Source organism: Tachypleus tridentatus, chromosome 2, assembly GCF_004210375.1.
Source record: "Tachypleus tridentatus isolate NWPU-2018 chromosome 2, ASM421037v1, whole genome shotgun sequence".
In the NCBI taxonomy this organism is placed as follows: domain Eukaryota; kingdom Metazoa; phylum Arthropoda; class Merostomata; order Xiphosura; family Limulidae; genus Tachypleus; species Tachypleus tridentatus.
This window is the reverse complement of record NC_134826.1, coordinates 147,534,740-147,546,777: the sequence shown is the minus strand read 5'-3', so window position 1 is coordinate 147,546,777 and position 12,038 is coordinate 147,534,740. Positions and strand designations below refer to the sequence as shown.

The 12,038-nt window shown below is 34.5% G+C and overlaps 1 protein-coding gene across 1 annotated transcript in view; it reads left to right on the top strand.

Moving 5' to 3' along the window:
• LOC143245633 (inactivation-no-after-potential D protein-like) overlaps nt 1-11,296 on the top strand; it is a 37,238-nt gene extending 25,942 nt beyond the window's left edge. The window contains exons 6-8 of the mRNA XM_076491984.1: nt 1,157-1,228; nt 2,111-2,249; nt 11,076-11,296. Of these exons, the coding sequence (XP_076348099.1) occupies nt 1,157-1,228; nt 2,111-2,249; nt 11,076-11,296 (432 nt within the window). The remainder of the gene's footprint in view (nt 1-1,156; nt 1,229-2,110; nt 2,250-11,075) is intronic.
• Nucleotides 11,297-12,038: the final 742 nt, after the last annotated feature.

Below are 12,038 nucleotides of genomic sequence, written 5' to 3'. Positions count from 1 at the left end.
TTCAGTTCAAAAACAGATTAAATTATTGACGTGATTTAGATACGTTTCAAACCTTACATTTCGCTGTTCAGAACCTAATACTTTTCAACATTCGAAATCTTGTACATCATACAGTGTCTTAAAGCTGATATGTATTACGTAATACCACACGCATGCGCATAAAACAGCACAATCCACCTGTTTGATACAGCTGCTAAAGCACATCGGGATACCTTATTTACTAAGTGTTACAACAACGTTTTAAACTTTCGACAGTGTGTGATTTTCAATTATTTTCATCTAATTTATTTCAATGTCGAGTCGTAGAGACAGCCTAACTATCACTATAATTCAGAAGGCGGAAAATAAAGGTTACTAAGGACACGTGAATAATAGATTCTCACACGGCTTCCTTAGAGTAATGACTGTAGCCAAGAAAATACCAGTTAGGCTTAATACTTGTGAAACAAATCACTTCGACAGCAGTTGGTTTACAGTGTCTCTTGAATTATCTGTTACAGATTTCAAACCCGTAATGCTTGGCCAGGTTTCGGTGCTCAAACTAACTTAGAAATTTCTGTTGTTTTTTACCTCTCTTTTTTTATTACCTTCTGCAGAAGCGAAGTTTTGCTTCAGTTGGTTGCCAGTCTCAGAGTTTCACACTATTTCTTTTCTCAGCAACCAATAAAAATAATCGGAAAATTACTTTTGACCAATAATGTATCAAAAACCAAACAGAAATTTGAATAAGACAACAACGTTGAGAAAACACCATAAAAAGCACAACTCATAAACATTAAACCTGTTAGGATTACTGGTGTCATAAGTCTTCATCTATTAGTTATATTTTCTACCCGTCAATAAAAAATGTAATGGCTTAATTGAATTAATGAAGATCACCGCAACAGAGAACTTTCCTCTGATTTTAGGACTAATACCAACGTTTATTATTGTCAAATGTTGCTATGCCAAATAAAACGAAAAATAAGCATGTTGTTTATTAAATCATATTACGCTTGCGCAGCAGTTCACGTTCCTGAATTGTTTTTTATTGTTTAAAAACTTATAAATCACTTCACCAAGGTTAATGGTTTAAAAGCGAGATTCATAATTATTGTATCATTGTGCGCTACTAGAGTTTTCATATTGTGCTATATATTTATAACAATGATCCTAGGCTGGACTAACCGTTGGGGATATGATTCTTTCTGTCAATGATACAAAACTGGTTGGAACAGACTATGAAACCGTAAGTGAAAATTTCTTGTTTTCTTGTGCAACTTTTATTCCACCTTAGTTATTTCCAATAACGAATTTCATTAAAATATATCGTTCATATTAAGGTTTGGGACTACACATTGATCTAATGTCACCACATCTACTGGTGTGCATGTCCTCAAAAAATATCAAATATTTCATGTTAAAATACTCTGACACTCCATTTTAGTCTCTTCATGTTATATATTACCCTTTACACTTCAAGTATTATAACTTTTGTAATATTCACTGGACGAGGTGTTGGTAAAGTGTTTACACGAGTCTGGAAAAGTTGGATTAATTAGTGTAGAGAATTATATTGCTATTTTTTATGTAAAGCAGTAATATATCTCTATTGGCTGCTCTGACTAGGTTAAAGGTCTTCTAAGACGGGAAATGACAACTATTGAACGTTTTAGATGTACAGACATGAAATGCCATGATATATGTTACCAGAGAATTCTTTATTTAGAGAATGAAAGCGTCTTCATTTAATCTTCTCACCCACACGGATGAATATTTAACATCTTTAACAGCATAAGGACTCGAATTTCGTTGCCGTTTAAGTTACGTGTAAACCAATTTACAAACTGTCCTGTTAAAACAGTGATTTGCAGTTTAAACCACATAAATTATATTGTTATCTTGAGATGTAGTTTAGGTTAAGACTAGTTTACAACAAGAGAGAAACTACTTACTGGCGTTATGCTAACAAAGTTCCTATGAAATAAGACATTTCAAGTCTTCGTGTGTGTTATAGAGCAATGTTTAATTACACTTAAATAAATATATATGTAAAATAAATGTTATACTCAATAGTAAGAAAACTGGGTTCATTTTGTTCGACTTTTTGTTTCGGTTTTCTATGCTTCAGGCCACGTGGATTTTGAAACAAGTCAAAGGAAATGTCCAGCTGGTTGTGTCGCATCCCAATCGACCCAACGACGACAGGTGTATTCTTGAAGGAGGAAAGACAAATTCTTCTGAAAGCTTATCAGATGTTAAGGAAAAAGGTAAGTTACTGTAAGCCATAAAAATGTCCATAAAACAAAAGAAGAAACGCATTTTTCTATATTCATGTTAATACATTTTGTCTGGTACTGATAATTGGTTTGGTTTGGTTTGTTTTGAATTTCGCGCAAAGCTACACGAGGGCTATTTGCGCTAACCTTCCCTAATTTAGCAGTGTAACAATAGAGGGACGACAGTCATCACCACCTACCGCCAACTCCTGGGCTACTCTTTTACCAACGAATAATGGGATTGAGCGTCACATTATAACGCAGGATGTTTGGTGTGACGGGGATTAGAAACTGCGACCCTCAGATTACGAGTTGAGTGCCTTGACACCTGGCCATGCCGGACCTCGGTAGTGATAAGAAACTCTTGATAAAACTTGCATGTCACTGATAATCCTTCTTCACCTTTTTTTTTAAGCATCAATTTTTATGACATTAAACAATGTGCTTCAAATACAGTCCGACTTCTTCAACTCTAATACCACCTAATCTTGTAAAAACACAATTACATTATACGGTGTGCGAAAACAAAATGGCGCTTTTATCGGATTCATTAATATTAGGCTTAAGATACAATGATAGAACTAGGTTTCTGCACCTTCTTTTTATTCATCCCATTTTTATCATGGATACTGTTGTTTTATTCACATATTTTATTGTTAGAATTTTCTCAAACTTAATAATCGAAAGGCCCAAAACACCCGAATTAATAGCTGTAAGATAAAAATCCGTGGTAATAAAAACTTACAAATTGATGATAAGAACCCCTTGTTCTTGTTCCGGACATTCTTGTTTTATTATGATATCCTTTACTTGTTCCGAACATTCTTGTTTTATTATAATATCCTTTACTTGTTATTGTTCCGGACATTCTTCTTTTATTATGATATCCTTTATTTGTTCCGAACATTCTTGTTTTATTATAATATCCTTTACTTGTTATTGTTCCGGACATTCTTCTTTTATTATGATATCCTTTACTTGTTCCGAACATTCTTGTTTTATTATAATATCCTTTACTTGTTATTGTTCCGGACATTCTTCTTTTATTATGATATCCTTTACTTGTTCCGAACATTCTTGTTTTATTATAATATCCTTTACTTGTTATTGTTCCGGACATTCTTCTTTTATTATGATATACTTTACTTGTTCCGAACATTCTTGTTTTATTATAATATCCTTTACTTGTTATTGTTCCGGACATTCTTCTTTTATTATGATATCCTTTACTTGTTCCGAACATTCTTGTTTTATTATAATATCCTTTACTTGTTATTGTTCCGGACATTCTTCTTTTATTATGATATCCTTTACTTGTTCCGAACATTCTTGTTTTATTATAATATCCTTTACTTGTTATTGTTCCGGACATTCTTCTTTTATTATGATATCCTTTACTTGCTCACTTAATGATTTTAACTATAAGAAAACTTAAGGAATTAGTTTAATTTAACTAAATAATTCATGAGTGACTTAACGTGGAAGTTTCAACATGAGTTTCTGGCCTTAACGCACAACCTGTTCATTGTCCAACCACGCGAGTCTGGTTTTTTTCATACTGACCTCAGCTTTTATTAAAATTCTAAATTATAGCCACCATCATTCAGTATACATTGTTAACCATTACTGACTGATTGATTGATTGGTATTAATCACAAAGGTATACGAAGGGATATCTGTGATCTGCCCAACACGAGTATTGAAACCCGATTTTTAGCGGTGTGAGCCCGCAGACATACCAATGTGTCACTATGGGGGCCACCATTAATATGACGAGCATACTTCTGAAATTTCTTGAAAGAACTAGTCACGACAGTAATAGAACTGTTACCGCAAAATCAATAGCGGACTCAAAGTACCCTACCATCTATGCACTCACATTCAAACAAAATCCTCATTATTATAATAACTACTACAAAAATTGTATGTTTTATGTGCAATAAAACATTTTTAAAAGTAATAAAGCGCCTACTGCCTATTTAAGACCTTTTTTTTAATTTATAACATCAACTGCCACAACTGCGTTAAAATCCACATTAAGTCACTGATCCAGCTGGCGGGAATAACTAATAATCCCATTTAACCTTCAAATCCCATCATTAAATTCTATTTTAATCCAGTATTTTCTACTCGTTGTAACACTAACGTAGCATCGTTTGAAACTATTAATTTCAATTTGTTATTGTTAACTTCAAATTGTTATTGTTAACAGATATTGAACAAATGTTCCATTGAGGATCAAATGAATATATTTGAGTCTCAACCAGAAATATTAGCGTGAGTAAATGTAATTCAGTTTGAGCTTGTGTACGTCCCAACAACAACCGTACAATACATGTGCCTACATCAGGATTATACGAAGACAGAGAAAAATTAATTCACTCTGGTGTGGAATTTCTTCTCAAATTCGACGCTTCTACACTTATTTGTTCCTGACATACGGATTTCTCTGTTATCATAAGCGTGATGACTGTTGCGGGCTTACATACCGACAAGTTCAAGGTTCGAGCCTCGTTAGTAACTGATAACACTTCACACTTTCATTTCTGAAAACATAACATTTCTCACAATCAATCAAGCTGTTTGGTTATACGTAGTCGCAGAAACTGAAGCTGTTGTTACTGACTCTCTGTTCGACAGGCCTCGGCATGGCCAGGTGGCTAGGGCGCATGACTAGCAATTTGAAAATTGCGGGTTCGAATACCCGTCCCACCAAACATGCTCACACTCTCAACCGTGAGGGTGTCATAATGTTACGGTAGATGCCACTATTCGTTGATAGTCCAATAGATCTTACTTCTTGTCTTTCACTGCTACATTAGGGACAACTAGTGCAGATACCCGTCGCTCGTGTAGCTTTGCGCGAAATCCAAAACAAACAACCAAACCATTCAACAGTTTTAATTCACTTTTATTTTGGGGGAAAAGGAGGGGGTGGAATACAACAATTATAAGATATATTAGAAACGGATTTCAAACTTTGAAAACCTTTTAAGCCTATGTGTATTTGTATAGACACAAATGTAGAATACAATAATTATAAGATATATTAGAAACGGATTTCAAACTTTGAAAACCTTTTAAGCCTATCTGTATTTGTATAGATACAAATACTAGTCAATACGCATTGCATTTACTTGTATGTTCAAAACTAGTTCACGCATGTTTGTAGTATAGTTCAGTGGACCTTCCAGTACAATGTTTATAGATCTCTATATAGTTACAGAATATAAATATAGTAGCTATATATATGTTAAGAATTATTACAAATTGTGAATTTAGAAAGAGGAATAGGAATCGTAAGGAAAATACAGAACAACATAGCTAGCTTAAAGTGAAAATACAGAACATAGCTAGCTTAAAGTGAAAATACAGAACAACATAGCTAGCATAAAGTGAAAATACAGAATATAGCTAGCTTAAAGTGAAAATACAGAACAACATAGCTAGCTTAAAGTGAAAATACAGAACATAGCTAGCTTAAAGTGAAAATACAGAACAACATAGCTAGCTTAAAGTGAAAATACAGAACAACATAACTAGCTTAAAGTGAAAATACAGAACAACATAGCTAGCTTAAAGTGAAAATACAGAACAACATAACTAGCTTAAAGTGAAAATACAGAACAACATAACTAGCTTGAAGTGAAAATACAGAACAACATAACTAGCTTAAAGTGAAAATACAGAATAACATAACTAGCTTGAAGTGAAAATACAGAACAACATAGCTAGCTTAAAGTGAAAATACAGAACAACATAACTAGCTTGAAGTGAAAATACAGAACAACATAGCTAGCTTAAAGTGAAAATACAGAACAACATAGCTAGCTTGAAGTGAAAATACAGAACAACATAACTAGCTTAAAGTGAAAATACAGAACAACATAGCTAGCTTAAAGTGAAAATACAGAACAACATAGCTAGCTTAAAGTGAAAATACAGTCGTAAAAATAAGTAACCAAATAAGCTTGAGGTTTGAAACACAAGATAAATAAAAAAATTGTGAATTTAAAAGCACATAAATAGAGATAATAAACAAGATAAGCATACAAGTAGGGATATACTGTAAACATACAAGTAGGGATATACTGTAAACATTATTTACTCAAGCTACAAATCCCTATTTTTACTCCACAAAAGGCCCGGCAAGGCCAAATGTGTTAAGGCGTTCGACTCGTAATTTGGGAGTCGCAGGTTCGAATCCCGGTTGCACCAAACATGCTCGCCTTTTCAGCCGTGGGGGCGTTATAATGTGACGGTTAATTGCACTATGCGTTGGTAAAAGAGAAGCCCAAGAGTTGGCGGTGGGTGGTGATGACTAGCTGCCTTCCCTCTAGTCTTACACTGCTAAGTTAGGGGCGACTAGCGCAGATAGCCCTCGAGTAGCTTTGCGCGAATTTCAAAAACAAATACTCCACAAAATGTAATTGAAACAATCAGCGTCGAATCAGAATAGGGATTTGTAGCTTGAGAAATAATGTCCACAATATCTCTATTATTGTATGTTTACCTTATTTGCTATCTCTATTTACAGGTTTTTAAATTCAAGATATTGTATTTATCTTCTCTCAAACCTTAGGCTTCTTTCTTTACATAATTCTGTGAGTGTATTTTCACTTTAAGCTACCTGTATTTTCACTTTAAGCTACCTGTCTCGTTCTGTATTTTTTTTTTAGATCTCATTCCCTGTTTTCAATTTTTAATAATCTTGTTAACCACAGTATTTTATTGTAAATATCATTATCTATTAACCGCACAATTATTGTACTATACAATACTATGCAAAAGGTGTTAGAACAAAGTCAAAAATTATATTCAGGATGCTCTCAATGAACAGTGGAAGGAAAATCACAGATGAAACATCAAAATGTTATTTATCTTCCTATTCAAAACAACAGAAACTCGGTGGAAGTGCTTGACTTTAGCAAACAGTTAATATATCTTGCTTGTCCTCCTTTTGCTTCAATAACTGCAGACAGTCTTTCATATATTGTTACAGCATATTTAATCAAATTGTCCCTTGGGAGTTTACTCCAAATATCTCTTATAACCTCCCATGAAGTTTTTTTAGAAGTAACTTTTGATTTGTCAAGTTGTTCATCTATCAAATCCCAAATCTGCTCAATTGGATCAAGATCGGGGATCCGTGGGGACCACTGCATTATTTGAATGACTCCAATAGTTTTTTTTCTTAGCTAAGTAACTTCTGCATAGGTTGGATCGGTGTTTGTGGTCGTTATCTTTTTGGTAGTAGAATCCTTTACCAATAATACACAAACCAGAGGGAATACCATGATTGATTAGTACCCTGCGGTACTTGTCCATTATTCCATCAAGTTTGCAACTATTTTCTCTTACCTCAGCGGGGAAAAACAACCTAAACCAATGCACTGCTTCCCCCATGCTTCATAGTAGGTGCTTTGCATTGAGGTAAATATCTTTCATCTTTCGTCCATCAGACGTACAACCTATGTTTTCAACCAGATATTTCAAACTTGGACTCATCCGTCCATAACGATATTTGGAAATCGAAGTAAAGGCTTTTAACCGTTACATAACCCAATATTCCATTTTTGAGATCTGACACGTTTAACTTATACTTGAGATCAGTGACAGTCTTCCTTCAGTCCCGAAAGCTGTATAAACAAATATACTTAGCATCAGTATCATTGAGATTAGGTGTTCTCTTTTCCTTTCATATTTTCAAACTTATCTGTCACAGTCTCATGATCTAGAGTGTACTTGACAGTGTTTGGAGAGCATTTCAAGTGTGCAGCAATTTGTTAGAGTTTAACCAGCATCAGGTAAAGCTTTTAGGTGAACTCTGTGTTCTGCTGACAATTCTTTGTGTTTGTTGGGCCTTGAAATGACAACAGTACTTGATATGTTGCGTTGAATACTGTTTTTATTGGAGTTTATTTGTGGAACGCTATTAAATTAATTTCTTCTAGCATATACCGGTACCATATAGCTAGCTCCTTGGTAGCTTCTTTCTGTATATCACTGGCACCACGACTATTATTTCAGACCCTAAATTTGATGAGTATGTTCATTCAAGCAAAATCCTTATTTCGTACTCTTGATACAAGTTTCGTTGGGATCGCACTAGCGTGTACAATTAACAATGACGTCATGTAGGTAAGTTCTGTACACAAAGAAACACATCTATTTCCACCTCAAAACGGTATCTTAAGCAACTTTTTCAAAGAATTTTCGTACAAAACCATCAATATAATTTCACAGAAAAGAATGCTAAAACAACCTCAAATGACAAGATATTAATTCTGTAAACAACCTAACACAACACAACAACATCAAAATTCTAAAAGTATATAAAGGCAATGCTATAGTTATAATGAACACATATGAGTACATTCAAAAAATGAACATCTTATCAGATACAAAAAATTTAAACCAATACACACGAATTCAACAAAAATACATGAAAACCAACTAAACAGAATGCTACTACAAATTAAAAATAACCAACACAATCTCAGGAAACCTTTATTCTTATCTACGCAAGATCGACTCACGCACGTCACAGCTATACGGCATCCCCAAACCTCACATACCCGATTGTCCACTACGACACTTATATCGATCTATAAGTCATTCAACTACAACCTTGATAAATATATAGCGTGGGCATTTTCTAAATATGTAACATCAGCCCTTTTTCAAAGACTTTTTTTAACTTTATATCTGTTTTTGATCAGATAAACCATAAAGCCTTAATGGCCAGTTTGGAGGTAATCTCCCTCTTCACAGAAGTCCCAACTACCGAAACCTACAAGATAAATTTAGAACTTTGGATCCAAGACCCTAACCCATTGATACGCATCCCCAGCAACCAATTAGCAACCGTTATAGAATTTACTACTACTAAAACTAACTTTATGTTCAATAACCAAAACTACCTACAGATAAATGGCCTAAGTATGGGGAATCCCGTGTCACCAGTTCTAACCAACATTTTTATGACACAGATTGAATCTCAAGCGATCAATTTACTAAAGTCTTACACCCACCACTGTAGTGGTACAAATATGTTGGCCATACAGTTGCTGGATTCACATCCACAGAACACACACTTAGTTTTCTCAACCGCTTTAACTCTATACATATTAAGTTCAACTATGAACAAGAAAAAAAAAACACTAAGCAATCAGTATTTCTCAACCTGAAGATCACAAGAACCGACACATTGTTCAAAACAGAAATTCACAGAAAAATCACCCATACTGGACTATACATTCCCTGGGACTCAGCACATGAAATAAAACATATTAATTAAACAAATAAACACAGCCACAAAACTATGTTCACCAGATTCAATTAACGACGAAATCAACAAAATAAAACAAAACTTTATCAAAATCTACAAATTCCTCCCAAGACCGTTGAAAAAATTATACACACACACACCTAGATCAACAACACGGTCAACACACACACACCTAGTCAACAACAAACAAACAATAACAAATCCCAAGAAACTACAAAACTTTACACTGCTGCATACCATATATTCCCGATATCAGCGAAAATATAATCAACATTTGATAAAAACTTATAACAAAACACAACATTCCAGTCAACACCAAATTTATTCAAAAACCAGGTACAAAACTAAAGTCCATACTATGTTAAAACTACACTGGCAAGCACAACACAACATAATTTATAAAATACAATACAATGTAACAACTGACACAATTTGCATTGGAAAAACAATCAGAAAAGTTGAAACCAGATTCAAAGAAAAAAAAAAGAACATCTTCACACCTACTAATTAATAACCTAACATATACTGCAACGCCCCTACAATTTCGTACCCGTTTATACTCTCGTCCCTGAGATGTGACCGGTAAGGGTTAGTTGCAAACTCTTTTGTTGACCTTGAAATGGCCTGAGAAGGTCGAAACGTTGTTCTCAACTTTATTTTGGTAAAATTGTTAATACCCATACCAGCCGTCTTGAGATACATTTTTACGTCAAACAAGTTTCTCTTCATCGTATAGTTTGCTTGTTTTTTTAATTTCGCACAAAGTTACTCAAGGGCTAGCTTTGCTAGCCGCCCCTCATTTAGCAGTGTAAGACTAGAGGGAAGGCAGGTAGTCATCACCACCCACCGCCAACTCTTGGGCTATTCTTTTACCAACGAATAGTAGGATTGACCGTCACATTATAAAGTCCCCACGACTGAAAGGGCGAGCACGTTTGGCGCGAGGGGATGCGAACTCGCGACCCTCAGATTACGAGTCGCACGCCTTAACACGGTTGGTCATACCGCCATTGTATAGTACAGTTGTTATTATGAATCAAAAAATAAGGAACTTTTTACCGTAAAATATAATTAAATATGACAATCTTACTTACGATGAGAAATTTTAACAAAAATTACTCCTGTAATAAAAGTTATTTTCAAGTTTTATTATTTTCTTAGTAATCGTAGTATGTATACATACGTATTTGATTAAGAAGTGTTTATTAGTGAAACATTTATTTTACTGAATTTGAATAATAACATAATTATGTGACTGATAAGATAGTTTTATAATTATAATATTCATAAAACTTTCACTCCATAATTTTAATTCATTTCTAGTTTTACATAAGAAATAGTAAATATGAAAACAGAATCAAGCTCCTTGTACACGATATACATTCTATTTTCTCTGTGCTTCCATCTATTGGTTTATATGCAAAACAACAAATTTCACATGCAGAAAGTATTTCTTAAACGGCTTTAGAAAATCATTGCAAAGAGTTACTTACGTTAAAGGGTTTGGTTTTGGTTTTGTTTTACAGCTGTATCAACCTCAAAACAGTCATTTCTCTCGTCTAAATTATCCATTCGATCTCGTTCCAACCCGGCATCCTCTTCCACCTCTCCATTATCTCGCTTGTGTCGTGCTACGTCCCCTTCTTCCGCCGGTATTACCCCCCTTGACTCAGACTCCCATTCTAGAAGATTCTTCTTCAACGCCCTCCTCCATCCAGGATCTGACGCAAAATCCCAGAACATGTGAGATTTCTTCTGGAAGAGAAGTAACCATAGAAATCGTTAAAGAAAAACTTGGTCTTGGTCTAAGTATCATCGGCGGAAGCGATACTCCCCTAGTGAGTTATTTATTGTATTATGTTAGACAATCAGGATGAATTGTAACGAGTGACAGACCAAATAAACACGATGCGTTATGTAAGAGTTGTCTCATAAAAGTAATTAGGGCAAGACCCTGGCAGCAAAATAAAACCGGCTCAGAAGGTGGTCGCCAGATGAATAGAAATCACAGGATGCTACATAAGGGTTACATAATACTTAAATTATGCTGAAAGTTAAGCGTTACGTAACTGTTATGTACTAGGTACCAGAAAGCGCAAATATCTTAGGGGAGAGATAGTGACATAGGTCCAAGAAGTGCTTTATAAGTAAAACATTAAATCTGCTATTTTAATCTCTAGTTGTCATCAACCAGGCCCGGATTATTTATCAGGGACAGTGCCTTGAGGCCTACGAACAGAAGGCCCCACAATCATCTTCATGTGACACTATCATCAACTTTATAATTTTCGCTTATATATTTAATTGTGTTCGTTTTACAAAATCGGACAATGTTTCTATAGGCAGAATGCGTTACTAGATGGATTGTGTTCTATAGCTGGGCGCCATATTGTGGTAATAAGATTGGTACTAATAGAGAATGCTGTTTCTATGAACGAATAGTGAAATAAATGATTTTCTCAACACAGGGTATCTCAATACGTGATTCT